Below are 22,138 nucleotides of genomic sequence, written 5' to 3' on the forward strand. Positions count from 1 at the left end.
GCCAAAAAAAAACGATGTTCATATGTCAAAAATTTCCATTATTTTTGCCTATATATATTTTCATGTCATTTTTTAAACAATCGAGTCCTGGTGTCCACTACAGAGGTCATAGCATAACATAGGAATAATTTTTTTTTTTTCATTTGTTTCTTATGCTCTTAATAATGTAAAAAAAAAAAATCCCTTATTTTGGCTACGGATTCCGGGAAATCTCCCTTATTTTCAATGTTCAATGTTGACAGCTATGATGTATAGCATTGCTGTAGGCCTTGCAAACCAGTTTAAAAGGAAGAGGGATCACAAAGAATTTATTAACACATGCTTTACCTAAACAAACACAGCCTTCTGGTGTTTAGAATATAGCACACATGCCAAGTTATATTAAATTACACAAATGTACACCTCAAACAAACACATTATTAACATATCTCCTAACACAGAATCCTTCTATTATAAACAAAAAAGAACATATTTGCTCCACACACTGTGTGCCTTAGACCAAACAGCAAAGTGATGCGTTTGCAAATGCTCCACCACCAACAAAGCCGCAATTAAAAGGATTAACATCACGTGGTTAAACCTTGAGGTGCATTTTGATGAGCGGTTACACTAGTCACCCCAGTGACTGCCTGATGAGCCAGCGTCCTGAAGCCCTCTTGTGCGATACTTGTTTGTTTAAAATCATGATGACGCCAAGTAGTGCTAAACGAGCTGAGCGTGTGGGCTAAGCAGCTGGCTGAGGTCTAGAAGCAGACCTAGATCTGGTTTCTGGGGTCGTGTAGAGGAAATGAGAGGAGAGACGCAGGTCATCTCTCTCTCAGCTCCTTTGTGAGAAAGCTATTTGCTGGTATGTCATGTTAAGATTGACATCCACCTAAATATTCATAATTGTATTTCAACTTTGTATTAGTTGCCACTGTCATGAAGATCGAGCTTCATATACTAATTGAAAATGATTCATTTATGCATTTACAATGGTAACAACAACCCCTTGCAACTTTTTTTAACTTTTATAACTATAAAAGGTTGCTGACAGATGAATTTTGCTGGTGTTTTTTGTCTTATGTCGCTTGATTTCTCAACTAGATGCACTGGATTTTTCTTTTTCTTTCTGTGTGCTTGATTGAATATGAGGACAGATGAAGATCTTACTCTTCAGTCTTGCTCTCCTCCATGAATTTGAGTTACCCAGCAACATGGAAATGTGTTTCTTTATCTGAGGAACAGTAAAAGCTACTGTTAGCCACCTGACGCACGCAGCTACACCGTTCAAAAGCTGAAAGCTTGCCAAGAGAAAAGCAAGAACGACAGGCCCCTGACAGAACTTTCCATCTCGTACAGTGCTGCTAATTGCTGGGCTGTGGTGTGCGGTGTGCCGTGGACTGATACACATCTCTGAGAAGACCGGATCAGTGAAACGTAGAGGCAGTGAGAGGACACAGATCAGTTTCCACTTTAAGGACGTTCACACTTCACAGACTGTCAGTCTCCCCAATGTGCCTTTTATTATATTGTGTTGTATTTTATATTACATATATATAATTGTGAGTCATTAATCAAAATAAAATAAAAAATGAATTCTGATTGAAATTTAATATTTTGGTGGGCTGATATTGTATTTTATAAATCAATTAAAAAAAACGAATGAAATTGTATTTTATGTTTTAATGTTAATTTTAAAATGATCTGTTAATGAAATGCTAATTTTTTGGTGGCTGAGAAAATTGTATTGTATTTTTTATTTTGTAGTTTACAATATATCAATTTTTTGGATATTCTAAATGAATTTATATTATATTTTAATTTATATACGAATCATTAATTCATAAAAAAAAAAAATCTATTAATCTGATTCTGTTCCGTGTTCTGAGAATATTGTCTTGTATTATGTTATTTTTTTAATATTATATTTTGTTTTAAGAATTATTGGTGAATACATTTTAAAAACCAATATTCCGAGTGTTGAGTGTTGAATGAGTGTTTCTTGGTGGATCGTTCTTTTGGAAAGTGTGTGGATAAAGAGGCAGGTGTCCGGGTTTAGAGTGGGATGTTTATCTCAGTCTAAAGTGGCTTCGCTGTCTTGGACCTAATGTGTGTGTAAATCAGTCGGCGGAGATGGAGGTTCTGGCAAGCTCCCACCATAGTTCACTCAAACTCAGAGCTCTTTACAGCCCAGTCTCTCTCTCCTCATCAAACTTAGCTGTTCTTTATGGTCATTAACTGCCTCTCTCCATCACTCACTGTGTGTTTGTGCGTGTCTTGGGATGCACTGAAACTGAGTTTGGCTTGGGGGAGAAAGTTTGATTCACTATGTGAAACCAATATCACTATTTTAGTGTAATAGTGACCAACTAAAAGTAAAAACTGAAAATGTGAGAACTAAATGGATAATAAATAAAAAGTCAGCCCAGTCTGCAGATGATCTCAGGTGGTTTTATATTGTGGTCACTGGTCACTGTTGGAATGTAACCACCTTTCTCATTTCCTCTGTCTTTTCTTTCTCTCATACAGCACTGCAAAGTACAACGTTCTTACGTTTCTGCCTCGGTTCCTGTACTCTCAGTTCAGAAGAGCAGCCAACTCCTTCTTCCTCTTCATCGCACTTCTGCAGGTAAGACTACAACGTCAATCCTTCAGGGCAGGAGTACTGATGACAAGCTGGAGAGATAAGGACTGTCAGCTCTCACGGGCGCAGATAGACATCTGTCGGATTCCCTGACCCGCTGTGATCAGATACTGGGTTTCTTAAGTATATAGGACTGATAAAAGAGCAGGGTGAAATCGATCTCTGGTTCAGACCAATCAATCAATCAGACAGACAAGACTGACAGACAGTCAAACCAAGTGTGAAAACCTCAGTGTTACAGTGCATTATATTACACACGTGAATGCCAACGTTGTTTCAAACTCCACGATAACACATTAAATTGATCAAAAGTGAAAGACATTTAAAATTTCCAATAAAGGTTTAACTTTCTATTCTCCTGGAATCCTGAAAAAAGGTACTCAGAGAGCCTTGTTGCCAGTGCCTTGAAGGGCATAATAGAGATTAAAAACACAATAACTTACTGACCCCAAACTTTTGAATGGTAGTCTACTGTACTTGCACTTGTTTCGAAACTTTAATAAATTTTGGCTCCACTGCATCTGTGTAATTACCAGACCGCGCAGTCATCGAGGGCTCCAGAGTGCTATAGACGTGCTGTTCTTTTAGAGACTGAAGAGCCCACGAATCCACCAGCGAACAACCTGACGTGACCCTGTGGATGCACATTAAAGAGCCCCTATCATAGCATTTGAAATGTTCCTATTTTTGTTTTAGTAGTTCCCAAAAATAGTTTAACATGCATGCAAGGATAAAAAAAACACTGTATTTGTCTTATAATAAGCATTTATTTTTTAACTGATTTGCTCAACGACTCCCAAATGATTTGTTCGACGATTCATTTTCCCAAACACCTCCTTTGAGAGACGCGAATCTGCGGCGATTGGTCAAATGACCCAGTCAGTTGTTATTGGTAAACCGTAGGCAGAGACTGTCGGCAACGGAACGCCCATAACCAGGATTATAGCTTGTCAAGTGTTGAAAATTGTATATATTGTTTGAACAAACGTGTCAGAAAAAGAGCACTTTCCACACGGTCCCTTACTCGCGTCTCCTTAAAGAGCGAGCTTTCCCGGCGAAACTCACATTGCAGGGGCTTTTGAGGGGCAGTGCTTATTATATAGAGCGAAGTCATATTTGGCTAAGTCGTTTAGGAGGTAATTTTTATTGATCCATTTTTCAATGAATGTCTGGTGAATATCAAAAACAAAACTAACTTTACCCCGCTTAGAAGCTGTGCGGAGTGTACACAACACAATAACTATATTGTGCATGCGACAGAAAACATAACAGCAAACATTATTAATATAACCTACAGATTGTGATTCGAAGGAGGACGAACCTGATCCATATACAGTACACTGGATTGCAAATACTACTCGTTGCAAATGTGAACTCTGACCACTGATTCTTCACATGCTCGTCCCTGGACAATGGAAACAAGTGGCTGAAATGTCTTTGCAATGTAGAAAACAGCGTCTTCTCGACATGATGCGATTCAGCTGAAGTTTTTGAATGTTTTCTAGACGTCACGATGTAACAGCTAATGACTCGTTTCAAAAACAATTCATTTCATAGACTCAGAGTCGATTCTCACTTTTGAAAGACAATAACTTTATATACGGTGCACTTTCAGATATAAGTCTTTGCAGGATGTTTTCATTCCCTTAGAGCTATATTCCACACTACACGAACAGTCATTTTCAAAAGTCCATGATAGGTGCTCTTTAAATAAATGCCTCTGTTTTAAGGTAGCTGAATCGATGACCTGGGGGGAAAGCGAGATAAAGAAAGAAGAGAAACTGAAAGAAAGGAGAGTAAAACAGAGAGTCAGGTGGCTTCGAAGCGCAGGTTCAGTGTATCTTCATTACGCCTCTGTCAATGCAGTGACCTTGAATGAACAGGCGTACTGTGAACGAGAAAAACAGCAGGGATGGGTGTGTTGTGGCAATAAGGGGGCCAAGGTGAAGTTTCATCAAAACTGCTCACTTCCATCACAATGCTACTTTTGGAAATCCCATCATAATCAAGGAGACATTTTTAAGGTTCCATGACGATCGACTGCTCTACGTCTACGCCACTGTGGGTTGGTTGTGAGCGTACTCTCCTGTTTAAGTGAAACGTAATGCAGAAGGAAAAGTGTGTTGGCATCGGGTTAAAAGGATTCCGTTTCGGGTTTCCTAATGTACAGTATATCTCTGCATTCTCGGCCTCTTACTGAACCGTTCACTTAAAGCTGACACTTTATCTGATAGGGACACTTTCCAAAGACGTTCCGCTTTTTGATATGTAAAAGTTCTTGTGGAATGAATTCTATTATATATAAGCTTGTGGGCCCTATCGAACTGCCTGACCGGCACCTAACCAGCCTGGACTAGTCTGGAAATTCATGCTGGTCTAAGCTGATCTCTTCAGCAGGGTAGACAGATATGTCATATGCCGACTTCTAAACATCCATCAGAGTCACTGCTGCTGACTTTCTGATGGTTATTGCCATTCCCTTAGGTTGCTTTCTTGACCTACCGGTGATAAATACACACACCACCAGGATGTAGACCCTCAGGCTGTGTTATGATTCCTGGGGTACAAAACAAGAGCTGTTTATCAAAAAAAAAAAAAAACCTGAGTGTTTTTTCCCGAGTTCTCCGCAAGGCTTTCATTATTTTGTGTTTGTATTCAGGTCCTGTAGGTGTGTGAATGTCCATGTTTTGATTTTTGATATGGTGGAGGGAGGAATTAAAGAACATAAATTCATGTCGCCATTTTATTTTTTTCTCCGCAGCAAATCCCTGATGTGTCACCAACAGGGCGATGGACAACACTTGTGCCGTTACTCTTCATTTTGGTGGTGGCAGCAGTGAAGGAGATTATAGAAGACCTGGTGAGAGCATAAAAACATTTTTGATGTTACACTAACTTGCTGAATAAATGCAGAAATACATGTGAACTCCTTTATACAGATGGTCAGATGTTCTTGTGCCCACTGATGCTCAAGATGCTCTTTGAATTATCTTAAATTGTGCTTTTTCAGTTTATCTTAATGATTTTTTCTTGTTTGCAGTAGGGATGATTGTTAATGAGTGATTAATGAGAGAGAACTGTGCTCTACTTGTAGATTTTATTCTCCTTTGCCCTCACAGCTGTTATATTACCGTTTTTAGACTTTGTTCAGGTATATATGCTTTCCTCTTCCCGATAATTCAGTCACACACTCTCGTGAATCACGTACACTGCAGAATGGATCTCACTCCCATTAGCTGAAACATTTTCCAGTCAATAAGCTTTTCTTTTTTTCCTGACCTGAACTATCATCTCATTTAGATTGCAAATTATTTCCAAAAACTCTTTGCATAGAAATTTACATAGAGGAGGGAATACTGAGGTAAAACCACCAGCCCAAGTGGATAGGGATGGGACGATTACCGGTTTCACGATAAACCACGATAAAATATACTGACAGTATTATCGTTTAAAATTGAATTATCATTAAATCCGGGTTTGCGCAGCACGCAGTGTTTATTTTAAATTATTATTCGAGAAGGAATGGCGGAAGGCAGTGACCGTGCTCGGGAGATTTTTCAACCTTTTAAGAGGACCAAATCTGAGGTGTGGTCATATTTTAGCTTTTACAAAAGTAGGGAAAACTTGATCGAGGATGGTCACCCCGTCTGTCGAACAAAAAGTCACTGCAATAGAAACACTTCAAATCTGCTGAGTCATCTTGTGTGACCATCACCCAGTGTTGTAACACAAGGCAAGTTAACTTTAACCTCAATAGCAAAACTACGTCTGGGAAACATGAATTGTTCTTTTGAGTCGAATCATTTTGTGAAATAGACGTGAAGCTTCCGCGAAGAAAAGTTCGCAGCAAGTGGCTTTGAGCCAAAGACGGACAACTTCAAACAAGACTATTATTAAGAGTGTCATTTTAAGGGATAGTAATGTATAGATACATCACTTTATGCCGATTTTATTTTTACCACATAATTAAAGGGACATAATTATATTGAATTGATAATGAGATTAGCTAATGTTTTAAATCTTACCTGTTTATAAACTAATTTTCTAAAACAATCGTCCAGACAAGATATTTCACACCAATATTATCAAACTCTGTAAACAATAAATCAACTTTGATTTCATTTTCAATACAATCAATGACGGCAAGTTGTATTTGAATGAAACGAGAACGCGCTTCCGTTGTGATATGGATGTGCGCTGTGTAATAATGCGTTGCTATTGATGACAGTCATTATAAAGAAGGAAATGCCATAGAATAGAGCTGCTTGTTTTATTTGTTTTTTGTTGATTTTCAAATACAAAATTTGTTGAAATGTTTTCAGTGTGAGCATCAGTTCCTTTTTGGAAAACTTTTAACAAATTTTAACAAAACCTTGATAATATTGATAATCACTAAAATTTTGGACACTATAATTGTGATATGAACTTTTCATTCCGTCCCATCCCTACAAGTGGATCCACCATTGTGCATTGAGCCTGAAATCAGAGCCTGCTCTCCCGGCTCCTCTCTAGACAGCCATCCGATCACATCACGTTGGATGCTGTGGTCAGAATAACCAGCTCAGCTTTTTATGGGTCTCTGATGTGTTATTCAAATCTGAGAGGTCAAGCTAGCTCTGGAAGTAAAGGTCATTTGATAAATTCACCACTCTGCTGTCATCTACCGCTCTGCTGTGAATGGTCAGATGACCTTAGCTTTTTTTCCCACTTCAAGTAAAAACACGCTCTAGTATTTAGAGGTGTCCCATAAGGCGAGAAAAGGGCTTCTATTGTTACTAGCTGGCTTTATTTAGCTGGATATATTTGATCAAAAATACCGTAAAATCTGTAATATTTTGAAACTTTATGACAATTTAAAATAACTTTGTTGTAAATTTTACTTTGTTGTATTTCCATCTGTTCTAAAATGTAAATACGACAGTTTCAGCAACCATTCATTCTAATATCATTCTAATATACTGATTTGGAGCATATATATATATATACACACACACACATATACATACTGTATATGTCCCCAAACTTTTAACAGTTGTTTAGTTTAAAGTCACACTTTTTGTTTGGTACTTTCTTACTGTGTCTTTTTATGTGAGTTTCAAAAGAAGCCAGCAGGCTCTGCTATAATCCTTAACTCGTCATAATCCAGCAGCTCTAACAAAGACGAAGTCTAACAAAAAGAGGTGACGCACCAGTGCTCTCCACACCGTGGCCTGCTTATCAGCTGCACCCCACTGTACTCCGTTAATCCAGCTGGGATTTGGTGCTGCATTTTACCACAAACCCAAACTGCTGTCTCCTCTTCCCTTTCGGGCCTTGTTTTACTGTTACCTATTCCTTCCTCTTGCTCTTATGTTCACTGCAGACAAGCCATCAGTTAGATTAGATGCATAATTAAATCATCACTTCCCTCCACAGAGCCTGATCTCTGCTCTGCTCTGTTGTGGTAAAGGAAAGAGTAGGGGAAATGGAAACTGAGGAGAGTGTGAGAAAGGGAAAGACAGAGTTATTCAACGCTGCACCAGAGCTGATCTGGATGATGAATGGGATGTGAGACCTGAGAACTTTTTCTTTCTCCTGCTGAGTCTGAGGGGAGGTCATGTGACATGGGCTGCTCAATAAGCTCTCCAGTAATATGAATGAGGCTGTTTGTCACATTTCATATCCTTTTAATATAATATAAATTTGAGAGAGATGCAAGAAGGGATAAAGGGAAAGGCTGGAGAGACACAGCCTGCAATGATTTTTTTTTTAATTTTTATTAGCAACCATTTTTTTTTTCACGTTGTGTATATACATCAGTGTTATTTTAGTATTGAGTACTGAGATGCTGTTATATCAATATTGAATTATTTTTTTATTTTAAAATTTTCTGTTTTCATTCTAATTTTACAATTTTAGTCATTTAATTTAATTAATTTTTTGTCTAGTTTTTATTCATTTGGTTTTCATTTTAGTTATTTTACATTTCTGCTATTTAGTTATTTTATGCATCAAGTTCTATAAATAAATACAAGCCTAATGGCATATTAACCAGTCATCCTGGATGAAGAGTGGTGACATGGGACATATTTTACCAGTGTTGGCCAGGAGGATGATTAGGCAATCAGAGAGCACTGAAGGCAAGAGCACAGATGAATACAGTATGTTTTGCTTTAAGAGGCTAATCAGGGTTTTCAGATCACTCTCACTCATTTGCATTCACTTAAAGTGGTTCAGTTTAAAGCAGGTCAAACAGCTCTTGTAATCTGGCACAGAAAAAAGTGCTTCAACAGACTCTTCTCTTTTCGATTAGCACGGTGTTATTGATCATTATACCGGTGAAACATCACTCTTTTGCTAAATAGATTTTTGTTTGATATTTTTCTTATGACTTTTTGTTGAATGCATGCTGTAATTTACTTTCTGGTAGTAACTGTGCTTGTAAAAGCCAATATAGTATACTTTTCTTGTTGATGTTTAGGGGTTTCAGAATCTATTCTCTTGGTAAATTATTTTATAGATATATTTCTATTATTTTACTTATTTTATTGATGATTTACACTTTAGCAGACAATTATAAAATCTAAACAATTCCATGTCCATCCATCTAAAACTATTTAAGTTTTTTTCAGCAGTTGAGGCTCATTTGATTTTTTTTTTTAATCATTTATTTATTTTTAATTAGAATTTTTATTTGTTTGTTTTCAGAAGCGTCACAAAGCTGATAATGTTGTTAACAAGAAAGAAACACAAGGTAAGACAATTGTTTGCTCACTGGTCTTCTTTAAAATCCCCATATATTTGTCTGATTAGCTCAATTTTCTTCCCTGATTTCCCATTGAAACAAAGTTGAGATGGGACGTAAACAACTTTTATTTTTTATATAAATGGGCAATAGCGTTAGTTTGCCTTACACGCATGAGCTAGTTAAGACATTTTGCTTCTAGAGAGCAATTGACTGGTCAAAGAATCAGACATGTGCAAGTAGAGGATGAGTCATCATCAGTGATTAGGGACGAGAACCAATGGTGCCAGGACCGTATTGGAATTGCTGATTTATAGGGTGCTTCTCAAACAGAAGGCTGCTTCCTACTGAGGCATCATCCTTCCTAGTTCAGTCCTTCGAAGGCTTGTGGCCTTGAGTCCTCCTCAGCATTAAACGCTTGAATGAGATGGTATAGGAAGTGTGCAATGCTACATCATAAATGTTTCCACCTCGTGGCCACCGCACAAAATTTTTAGCTTCATTTTGGGAAAATGCTTTGTATTACAAATCTTTATATTAACTGGCTTTTTATTAATAGAGTACAGTTAATGGCAACCGTATGTGGTCTCCCAGTGCCCTACATTATTGGCAGTTTAGTGTTAAGGAAAAAATTTTCAGTAAAACAAAAGATAACATCTACAGTATATCCTGTCCGAAAACATCATTTTTGTGTTATATTTCAAAATAAACAAGCTCAGTACCGTCTCGTTTGCTCATTTTAATATGTGCCAACTGGAATGTGGGTGATTTAAGGTGGCAAAGGATATGTCCTTCAAAACCGGCCGAATGAAGGATGCGAATCGAAGGCTGCCTTCCTAGGATGCTTCAAACGGTTGGCCTTCAGTGAGGTTTGATGATGTGGCAGCTGAGATTTGCAGCCTTCGTAGGATACAGCCTTCCGTTTGAAAAGCACCCATAGTGTCATGGTGTCTAAGTTGGGTCTGTCTTTTCTTTTCTTGTTGGTGATTTTCTCTCTCTCTCTCTCTTTCAGTATTGAGGAACGGCGCTTGGGAGATTGTACATTGGGAGAAGGTACTGTAGATGATGTTCCCATCATACTGACTGCTTCAATGAGCTCCTGAATGAAAACAAGTTGACATGTTCTTGGAAAGAGAGTGAGAGAGGGAGTATGCATATAAAGATGCCCTCTGGTGTAAACCAGTGCAGGTTTGGTTTCAAAAACAAATGCTTTGGTGTTTTCTGTAGAGGATACTTCCCTCTCCACTCTTTTTCTTTTCTTGATACTCAGCTCTTTAGGTTGAGTCATAGGGGTAGAATCTAGCCAGGCTGACTCTTACGTTCGGTCACCATAGAGATCTTAATAAAGCCAGACACAGAGCGGCTTTTTAATGTGTTAATAGAGAGTAAAGCTAATTAACTTTATGGGAACACACGGTCCATAATTATAATCATAATATAAAGGAAATGACTGGAGAGTGGAGATGTAATTACCTGGTGACTGGGCACTCTGTTACTGTTTGCTATATTAGTGCACATCTGCAAGAGGGCATTATCTTGTGCCCTGGTGACTTCACAATGTCACAGATTAGGATGTGATGTCATCAACCATGACTTCTCACAGTTCTTTAGTATATTAATTTCTGATGCTGCAATTCTTCTAAGTTCTGCTAGAATGGATAAGAAAGTAAAATAGGTTTCTGCTTTAGTTCTCATTTGAATTTGAAATCTTTATTTAAAATAAAGTAAATAAAGTATATAAAAATATAAAACAATGTTTTAAACATAGGAGAAAACAACAACAAATGATCAGCAAACAAAGTAAACTTCTTTCCTGTTATACTTTTTTTACATGTGCGAAAAGGAGTAGGAAGAAGTAAAACTTATATACTCCTACCCCCCTTAACAGTCATTCAATTTACAATTTTTATATTATTATGTTGTTCTATACATCTACACACACATATATATATATATATATATATATATATATATATATATATGCATACTTGCATACTTACACACTTGCATATATACATACATATATGATATATATATATATATATATTTTTTTTTTTTGTATTTTTTTGCTGCTTGAATATGTACATAATTGAGGTCAAATACATTGTAGTGACCATTGACAAGTATTCATTTATCTAACCTCAATTATGTAGTTATTCAAGCAGCAAAAAAACACAAACAAAAATAAGAAAACAAACAAAGAAAAACAACAATTAATCATTAAATCTTTGCAACATAAACATAATTTATGGAGCTAGTCTTCTTGTTGCCCATCATTTTATGAAACCACACTGTGACAAACTTTTGAATTACAGTGCACAGAATGAAAAATGCATTTTTAATATACTTATACTTATAAATGTATATATGTGTTCAGTGTATATATATATATATATATATATATATATATATATATATATATATATATGAATGGTATATCAATTTGTACATGTTTAAGTAGCTCTCCACTTCGAATCAAAATAGCAGCTATGAAGCAGCGTTCTCCTACTGGATTATGGCTAAAAAGATGATTAAAAATGCTAATCCAAAAAGATAAATTATTTATTTGCACAGAGAATGTTATTGATGAAGGCCTCATTTTAAATGACAGGCTCAAATGAGAGCTTGTGTTTGGATCCAAGCACTTCCTGAATGAAATATGTCAAATGCAAGGTTTTGAATTGATTACTAGTTTGTGTCTTACAGGTTATGGTTGGAGACATAGTTAAAGTTAATGGCAAAGATTTCATACCAGCAGATGCAATACTGCTGTCGTCCAGGTAGACGAGTCCACGTCATCAGAAGGGACCCAGTCCATCCTTATGCCCCTGTCTTACACTCAAAACCCAAAGGAAGTGTTGATTAATAGGCTAATAAGATAACCCTGAGATAAGGCCCAACAGTAAATCAATGCAGTGGCATTATACTGTTAATGGTATCAAATTAGGTTTTTAAGATTCTGCCATTGTTTACTTGCCTTATGTTGTCCCAAACTCAAAAGTCACATGGGTTTAGAATAAATAAATGGCAGAATTTTCATTTTTGGGTTGAATTGAATAAGTCAAAATCAACACTTCCTTTCGCAGATGTTTGCTTATTGGTTAATACTACTGACCTGATGACATTTGTCCAACACTATCCCCTTCACTATCAAAATCCATTTGCCTCAAGTTGTCCCAAAGTTTCGAGAGTCTTTCAGACATGTATATCAGTAAATTGGCATTTTAAACTCTTTTTTTTTTTTTTGACTTTACTGATGGTTCAGCTTGGTTTGAATGGGTTTTGAGCAGTGGACATCGTTTTTTTTTTCTCTCTCTCTGTAAAGATTAAACATTTGTGTGTTTTTGTCTCTTCCCTATGTTCTTCTGTGTGCTCTTCCTCCTCTATCCATCTTATGTCCGTTCCTTCCTGTCATCTCCACCTGTCACCCTCCACTCCCACCTCACGTGATGAACAACCGTCTCCTGACTTCTCTCGTGTCATTCCCCTTGCACCGGGGCTACTGTGTAAATGAAGGTTTCGGTAGGGGAGGTAGTCCGAGCAGCCAATGGAGATCACCTCCCAGCCGACCTCATCCTTCTGTCCTCCAGGTCAGGAACAGCTCCGGTTTGCATGTGGGTCTAGTGGGAAGGGGGTGCACAGGTGGAAAGAATCTGTTACTCTAATATTTTGCGCTCTCCTTTTTTTTTATCAGCTTTTGATGCTATTCTTAATTATACCATGTTTATTTTTATCCATTCTCTGATTGATGTTGGGTTTTAGCGCTGGGTGATATACATTTTTCTGTCTGTATTCAAAAAATTTTGATATAACAATGTATATTTAAGATAAATCTATAAATCTCCACCTCCAACATCCTCACACGCAATATAGCCGACTAGCCGAGACCACTCCTTTATGTGTACAGATGTGACGTAATGACGCAAAGACATTTCCCATGGAAATCCAACAGTCCCACTGGAATTAAAAACATTATTACAAGCTTACTGCTTTGAATCGAGCTACGGCAAGCAGATAGTGTTGAACACTGGCTGGTTGTATGTATTTTCTCAAATATGTATTTTGGTTCAATTTTAACCCCAAAAAAGCTACGGACTGCAGCTTTAAGTATATCGTCAGCCACATCATAGCTGCTTGTCATTCCGGAGGTCACATTTGTTGGCTGCATATGTCATAAAGAATGTCTTATTTCAGAACAATAGCTATGGATATTACGGAGGATGCAGCCTTCGAAATGAGACACGCCTCATGTGTCTGAAAATTGTGCAATCAAATGGCCTATTTACAATATCACGCCTCTGTAAACTCAGATCATTGTTAGACCACTTTTAGGCGTGAGATTCGAGCACTAAAAATGAGTTGACGGGGCACAAATTTCTCAGAGGACAGTTCTGTTCATCTCCCAACAGAAAATACTGATGAAGCCCTTTTCTTTAACTGGACAGTTGTGTATTACAGACCTTTGTTTTATGCTGGAGATGCTTCAGCAAGTGCACACAAGAAAAAACAAAGCGCTTCTCTAACACAGCTGTAGAAAAGGCCCATTGAATGACTGCAAATGTCACAGCTGTTTGCACAATGCATGGTTTCAGCAGGAGCTTGGACTCTGCATGCGCTCACATCACTACAATGTTCAGTATTGTGATGTACCTTTTTAGAAACTTGCATTGTTCGTACACCAAATCTGAGATATAATATTAATGCACTTTCACTCTTATAAACGTGACGTTTTGGTGGGGACTATTGATATCCGTTTTTGTTTTGTATAGACCCAAAGCAGAACACTCTTTTCTGATAACTTGTTTAAATTCTGTATGGGGACCAGCTTTTCTGTTAAAGCTTGCTGTCGTTTATTAAAGGAGAGATGTGTAACAGCTTTGGCCCTGTGTGCTCGCTATCCTGCTTTTACTCTTCTCTGTATTAATGCTGAATGTTCATTTGTCTGATGTGCTGCATCTTTCCTTTGTTGCATGTGGAGGATGTCACTAAAAATAAAAACAGCTGAATGCATGGCCATAAACAAAGATGCATTGACTGAAAGTTTCCTAATGGGTGCAAAATGAAGGTTCTGAGGGTGTCCCATTTGAACAATATTTTTTTAGTTTTCAAGTACTAAAATGCTTAAGTAATTATAATGGCAAAAATTTTAACATAAAACTACTTGCTCTTGAAAACAAAGCATCTTTGATTATAGGGCTTCATTTAGCTGTTTAGTTTTGTATGAGGTGACCCAACTTTTTGTTATATTATATTTTGTTATATCGTCTATTATATTAATTATATATATTAAACTTGATGTAGTTACATATTTTTTGTTGTTTTAGATGATAAATTATTAAGATATACTACCGTTTAAAAGTCTCTTATGCTCACCAAGGCTGCATTTATTTGATTAAAAAAACAGTAGTATTGTGACAGTATTACAAGTCGAAATAACTGTTTTCTATTTTAATGTACTACTGTGCTGGCAAAACTGAATTTTCAGCATCATTACTACAGTCTTCAATGTCACATGATTCCATACACAATCATTCTATTATGCTATTTATATAATTGTTTTTATTTTTTTTATAAAAAAAAAAAAACCTCATGCTTTTCAGTAGTTTTTGAGGAATAGAAAGTTAAACAGAAAGCATTTCTTTGAAATGGAAATCATTTGTAACATTATAAATGTCTTTACTGTCATCTTTGATCAATTTAATGTGTTCTCGGAAAAAAAAAAATGCAGGAAAAAATCTTACTGACCCTAAACTTTTTAACGGTACTGTATAACTTTATATTAATATTTAATATAGTTAATTAAACTTCAAAACATTCTTATGGTAGAGCCATAAGTAATCAATGATTTACCATAATATTGCTGTTTATCCTAGTGAACCTCAAGGAATGTGCTACATTGAGACCTCAAATCTGGATGGAGAAACTAATCTCAAGATCAGACAGGTGAATTCTTTGCTCTTTTCATGTAATACTTGCTGTTGTTTTTCAGGTAGTTTATCAGTCTGAATTGTATTACTTTTTGTGTAAACGTGTTTTTTGTTGTACTCAGGGTCTGCAGATCACTGCTGACATTAAGGACATTGACAGTCTGATGCGTATCTCAGGACGGATGGAATGTGAGAGTCCCAACAGACACCTCTATGAGTTTGTGGGCAATATTCGCCTGGATGGACACAGGTAAGAAAAATGCCTTGTGAAATTTGACTTGAAATGCTGAGGCTGACTTCAGCCTTGTATTTTATTAGTCTGAAATATTGATGAGCTTGAGACAAGTTAATTTCAGCAAGATGGATTCGATCGAAGTTTGAAGAATTAAAATGACTCCCTGATACTTTCGAGACGGGCTATTGAAGCCAGGTTTAAATGTGTATTGATGTTTAGCGAGGAACAAAGCTGTACTTTATATAATCAGAAATTGTTGTGCTTTCATTAAACCTACCTTGGTGCAGTTATTTATATCAAACATCACATTCTCCTTCTGTTATGCTTAAAGGGTCATTCCACCTCTGGAAAGATGAATTTGTATTTAAAATGAGTAATTTATGTAGAAGGAATGTGAAATTATGTTTGAATTTGGAGCTTTCTAGACTGAGAAAAGCCAGAAAAAGTATTTTTGGCTTATGTGGATGAAAGTCAACAACTCCCAGAATGCACTTGCTTCTCTGCCCTAGGAGGCCACGCCTACCGGTAACCACTCAGTAGGTAAACAACAAGTCTAGGCTAGTCTAGTGCGTCTCGGTGATGAGTCTGCCGAAAATGTGTTTCGAGATCGGCCAAAATGTCCGGGATTCGGCTTTTGCGTTCTAGGGTCGCTATTCATCATGTTTACTGTGGCGAGCAGGACGAGTGAGGGCCGCGGGAAAATGACGCGAGGCTGGTGGCGTGATTACCGTTGAGCAACACCTGTGAGAAATAAGTTACCAGTCTCGTATCTCTCACGGAGGAGCAGGAATTTTCTTAGCAATGTTAAAACGCATATCAACCGATCACTTGTTTAGCGTTCATGTAAACACTACATTCAAATTCACCAATCAGAATGAATTCAGTTAGTTTGAAACAAAAGCTGTGCATGTAAACAATGCAGAAAGCAAAAGCTGAATCCCGGACATTCGAATCCCAATCCTCCATAATGCATCCGTCTGCGTGTTCAGTAGCTTCGTCCATATATTCAAAAAGTTTCTGCCGGTGAAATCAAGCGCACTGGCACTGATCTGTGATTGGTCTGTTAGCGCATTAGGCCCAACCCCCTATGAGCGGGTTTGAAAGGGTGGGAACTAGTCTTGTTGTCTTTACAGAAATCCCGCTCTCTTACACTTCCTCCTGCAATGGCGTAAAATGATGATTTTTGTGTCAATGTAGGAGGAAGTGAAAAAGCTAAATAGCAGATTTATCTCGTCTCAGGGGATAATGAGTGTTGCTTGACCATTCAATAGTATAACTGGGTCTCAAACAATGGAAAGCTTAATGCAAATGGGTGGAGTGTCCCTTTAATGTTTTTGGTGGGATTCATTGTTTAAAGTGGACGAATGGCGAAATAGTCATGTTTGCTCTATATTTAGCACTCTACCACTGGGCCCTGATCAGATCTTGCCGCGAGGAGCTCAACTCAGGAACACACAGTGGGTGCACGGTATCGTGGTCTACACAGGGCACGACACCAAACTCATGCAGGTGAGTTGTCCGTTTCAGTCCACTTTAGTCATATCCCAAATCCAGCTTTATCCTGAGAAACCCTGATGATCTGTGTCCACCAGAACTCCACACGCCCGCCTCTGAAGCTTTCCAATGTGGAGCGCATCACCAACTTTCAGATCCTCGTGCTTTTCGGCTGTCTCTTGGCCATCTCGTTGGTTTGCTCCATCGGCCAGACCATCTGGAAGTATCAGTACGGCAATGACGCCTGGTACATGGATCTCAACTGTAAGAACCAGACCCCTCCCTTCCTTCTGTCATGCTAGACCGCTTGCGCGTCTATGTGTGCTTTCATTTTTTTTCGTCAGTAATTTTTGTCTTCCCTCTATGTAACATGCAACAAATATGCATTGCATATGTGAATATTTGTCAATAAAAAGGGAAAGGAGAATCTTTCCCTTTTAGTTCTAATATGCATAGACACGTGAATGTATAAATGGTTGAATATCACAAACGCTGCTGTACTATTTTTCGTTCGTTTTGTTATCAGCTTCCTTTCTAACATTCTGTTTGGTTTGTGTTTTTTGTTTCTTTGTTGTTGTCATTTTCTTAACAGCTCCAGGTAACAACCATTTAAAACCCTTGGCCATCTGTGAATGACCCCTCCTTACTAACCCCTAACTGAAGCTCAGCTTTTGCTAAGCTACCGAAGCCACTTATATGGTTGCCCTACTTTGAGGGGGTAATTGCAGAGGACTGCACACACACACCAGGAATCCAATGATAGGTTTTTCCCCTCCAGCTCTACACTGTGTAGACCCTCTTAATGCCTGATGTCAAAAAACTTGCCCCCCCCTTCCTTTATTTTGGTGACACGTTAAACACTTCGCAAGCTCAGGCTTCGGCCACGCCAGCGTCCTTTTGCTCGTGCCTAACTAATGAGGCATGACAGTAAGCCTCGGACCCAAAGAAACACACGTGGAGAGGAGCAAGTTACCCAAGGGCCTTGTCAGAGCAAGAGTTTGAAATGTATTCCCGTGTGGAAGCAGAAGACCCTGGAGGTCAAACCGTGACATTTTCTAAATGCCCCCCTTTTCCTCTTACCCACCTCCTCCTCGTTCTGCTGCGTTTGTTTTACTGGTGCTGGCAGACGAGGCTGAAAAGGCTCTCTCTGGAGGAGATGAGCAAATCCATGCTAATAGGCTTAATGTTTGGATTGTAAAAGTTTGATATTAAGAAATACAACACCGCCATTCATTTTTAATGAATAGTGATGGGAACATCTGTTGTGTGCCTGGAGCATCGCAGGTGATTTGAAAAAAGAGATAAACAGACAATTTTGCGCACCAACGAGATGCGAAAATGTTACATTTGCGTCAGGAGCCATTTGCAAATTGATTAACATGTCACCACCATCATTATTCTTGATTTAAATAGGAGGGGCTGTTTGTGTCCAAATCGATCGCAGCTTGTTTTATGGCCTACACGGTTCCCTACTTGGTATGCTCTGTGAGTTCTTTGAAAATGTTGTCAAATGCTGAGATGCACCACCGTGAATGCTGGGCTCCATCTGTAATTATTCACATCCACCGCAATCATTTGGAAAGGAAATATCAATGATGTTGGGCGTCATGTGAGGTAACGGTGAGGTCATAAAGCAGGTATCCATCATGAAATTGATTATTCCTCTAAAGGAGGGGGACTTGGTCTTCTATGTTTTTTGTTTGCCGTCCTAGTGGAACCGTAAAAGCGAGAGGTGGCATTGATTTGTTGTTTACATGCTTTTGCTGGTCATATTTACGATATAAACCAAGGACACTTCCTGCTCTTCAGTCAGAGGTATGATCAAGATGGTTTATAATATCTGGAGGGAACTACACTACCATTCAAAATGAAGCTGTGCCATCACAGGAAAAAAAAAACATTTTAAAATGAGATTAAAATATATAAAAAAGAAAATCATTGTTTTAAATTGTAATAATATAATATAATATAATTGCATAAGAGACTTCTTTCAAAAACATTTAAAAATCTTACCAACCTCAAACTTTTGAATGGTAGCAGAGACTATTTATACAGAGACATGCCAAATCTTCAATCCTTAATACAATTATACAGGGAAAACCCTGTATAACCAAAGATGGGTTGTATGCACATGCCCCGCCCCTCCCATTGGAAAGCCAACCGTCTGCTTTTAACAGTCCAGCCGGGAAACATTTAAGCCTATCGTCTGGTTCCACCGACGCATGCGCACAGTTGAGGTTTGCGACAGCGGAAAATACGTTACAGTTTGAAAAGGCGGCAGATTTGATATGCAGTGTATGTGTGTGTTGTGTAAATATCAGACATCCCAAGTCTCCCGGAAGTTCCAGGAGTCTCTCGCAGATTGATAGCGGCAATGACCACAAATTAGTTAAAATCTCCCGGAATCTAGAGCGAGCAGTATAAGTATAACCTGTGGGGGAAAAGGCGTTTTAAACCTTATTTTGGGGCAAAGTCATCAAACTTTTTCAGCGATTTTTATCATATTTTATTACTGTTTGTATAAAAGCAGTTTTTATGTCCCGATGACCAGTGAAAGTGCAGCTGCCCATTCATTTAGATAGGAGCCTGGTCTTGTTAGTCCGAAATAGCTGTCCGGAGGCGCTGCCAAGATGGTGGCCTAGTGGCATGACTTGCCTAAAAGGACTTTGATGGTAGTGTATCTATGTAGTTTAGAGTGCCGAAGTGATGACGTCACTTTGTAAGACAACTCGGAAGTTAGCGGCGCATGGGTTCCCTCGATCGAAAAGCTATGCATTTTCCCCACAGACTTTTGGAAAATCGCAAAAAATAAGATCTGTGTTCAACAAAGGGTTGTGACCCTTACACGTTTTGTCTTTCAAAGATAATCTTAGATAAACAAGTTTATTCAAAATTTATTCATTTTGAAGCCTATATAAAGTTTTTAAAAAACACAAGCAGACCCAATAAAGTTTTTAAAAAAACACAACCTGGTTATAACGGGTCTGTTTTATGTCATAGATTAAAACGTGAAAATATTTAGAGGCTTTGTTAACCACAGACCTTATTTCAGGCGATTTTGCAAAAACCCATTCAAAAATCCCATAGACTTTAGAGCGAGGGAACCGGGAGTGCTAAAATGCTAACTCACTTCCGCGTTTTGGCCTACAAAGTGACGTGATAACTTCAGCACTCTTTTGCCATTCATTTCAGTGCTAGTTGCACAAGTAAGAAATTTGAAAACTATTTAGTCGGAATACCAACTACTTTTTTAAATGGATGTCAATGGAGAAAATCCTTTTTGCATAAAGATGGTGTAGTTACAACATCTGCAAAGTAACTGGGTCAGGCTAACCAGCCAACTCTTGACCTCTTGGCCATGATTGCATCTGTTTGGTTTTGTTCTGCTGGACATCAGGATAGGATTCATCCCTAGAGGTGAAAACAATGCAGTATGCTAAGGTTTCCAGATTGGGTTAGCAGGCGTACACACGATGAATACACACCTTCCACTCATTAATCTAAGCATTGCACACTTCAAGCAGATGAGTAATTATTCATAATTAATAATTCATTTGACTTTGAACCCCTGTGATGTTTTGGCTTTGGCTTCTGTCCCAGTAAGTATCCAAATCAATGCACATGGCTCTATGCAGATTGAGCTACTGTATGGACTAGAGCACTTGAGAGCTGCAGTCGTTTGTTATGCATGCGCACCACCTGCATCAACAGTCACCCATGTTGAACTCCTGACCATGAAATAACAGGTAGCAGGTTTTGTGCTGCACAAATGCTGACGGGTGTCTTGAGAAGTGCTGACCCTACAGCGTGACTCCTTGCTGCACTGATGTCACTGGACCTGCAGTAGTTTAGAGAGATACTGTACGTGCTGCATCTTCCACTGCTTCAGAATGCTGCTGTGAGCATATGTAGATGGGTGGATATTAATGATTAACCTTGGTCTCATTTGAACTCATTTATATTGAATGCAGAGAAAGGATTTATTGCTTCTTCATATATATATATAGCAGTTTATACATAGAAAACAGCTTCACATTAATTAACAAGACTAGAAAAGTATTTTAAGAGTAGATGACTGTTCAACAGTCAAGCAAGAAATAAGTTGTTTAACTTAGTATGTACTCATTTCCAGTGCAGCAAAAATCTTCCAACAGGAAAGGTCTTCTTCAGCCGACAAACAAGAGACCGTTTCAAACCTTCCAAATTATTGAAATATCTCTAAATGTCACATCTCTCTTTTCGGCTTCACATTATGGGAAGGTACTTTGGACTGAGTCCCCCTTCTTTACATTGAAACATCCAAACTGATTGTCTTCCTTCCCACCACTAGCCAAATCCTCTTCCTCTCTGTGTGAGTCAGTTCCAATAGCGGTTGTATGATTGCCCAGCCTCTTTAGTTCTATGATTCTGTATGGAAAAGCACTCCCTCTCCTCCTAACTGCTCAGAAAGAGCATTATTGCACTCTGCGGACCCCTCCCCCTGCCCCCCCTCCCCCAGGTAAAGCTTTTTATTAATACTTAAAGTCAACACGAAATCAAAATTAAACCCATTCACCTTAACTCGTTGGTCTCACCATTTCATGAGTGGTTGATGTTAACCAATAGCCAATTTCTTTTTTGATTATTGATGCACTAAAACAATCTTACAGACCTTTTGAATGGTAATTATTTTGAAACAAGTCTTAAGGATGCATTTATTTGATTGTAAAAAACAGTAAAAACAACATTATTGTCATTACTGTTTTAATATATTTTAAAGATGCTGAAAATTCAGTCTTCAGTGTCACATGATCCTCCAGAAAGCATTCTAATATTCTAATTTGTTGCTCAAGAAACATTTATTATTATCAATATTGAAAACTGGTGGTACTTAATATTTTTGTGGAAACCACGATACATATTTTTCAGGACTCAGCATTTATTTGAAATAGAAAACATTTGTAACATCATAAATGTTAAAGTGCGTCCTTGTTGAATAGAAGTATTTAATAAAAAAAAATACCCCAGTTATTTGAACAATTAGGGTTAAAAGTAAAATGGGTTGTGATTGTTGTTTCATGTTGACTTTAATTCTGTCTGAGCTGTCTTGTGTCTGTGGTCTTGTTTTTATCGAGTACACTTTTTTTTTTCTT

At 37.9% G+C, this 22,138-nt stretch overlaps 1 protein-coding gene across 5 annotated transcripts in view; it reads left to right on the forward strand.

The window, feature by feature from the left end:
• The window catches only part of atp8a1 (ATPase phospholipid transporting 8A1), a 157,538-nt gene that overhangs the window by 54,204 nt on the left and 81,196 nt on the right, over positions 1 to 22,138 (forward strand). For 3 of the 5 annotated variants that reach the window (XM_089134958.1, XM_089134959.1, XM_089134957.1), the window contains exons 3-11: positions 2,512 to 2,611; positions 5,388 to 5,486; positions 9,314 to 9,359; positions 10,363 to 10,403; positions 12,867 to 12,940; positions 15,224 to 15,293; positions 15,400 to 15,527; positions 16,910 to 17,021; positions 17,105 to 17,270. In XM_089134958.1, coding sequence (XP_088991084.1) covers positions 2,512 to 2,611; positions 5,388 to 5,486; positions 9,314 to 9,359; positions 10,363 to 10,403; positions 12,867 to 12,940; positions 15,224 to 15,293; positions 15,400 to 15,527; positions 16,910 to 17,021; positions 17,105 to 17,270 — 836 coding nt within the window. Of the gene's footprint in view, positions 1 to 2,511; positions 2,612 to 5,387; positions 5,487 to 9,313; positions 9,360 to 10,362; positions 10,404 to 12,056; positions 12,131 to 12,866; positions 12,941 to 15,223; positions 15,294 to 15,399; positions 15,528 to 16,909; positions 17,022 to 17,104; positions 17,271 to 22,138 lie in introns of all 5 variants that reach the window. The other 2 variants (XM_089134960.1, XM_089134961.1) reach the window with 1 other exon arrangement.

This window comes from Pimephales promelas, chromosome 9 (assembly GCF_988280905.1).
Source record: "Pimephales promelas chromosome 9, fPimPro1.hap1.1, whole genome shotgun sequence".
NCBI lineage: Eukaryota > Metazoa > Chordata > Actinopteri > Cypriniformes > Leuciscidae > Pimephales > Pimephales promelas.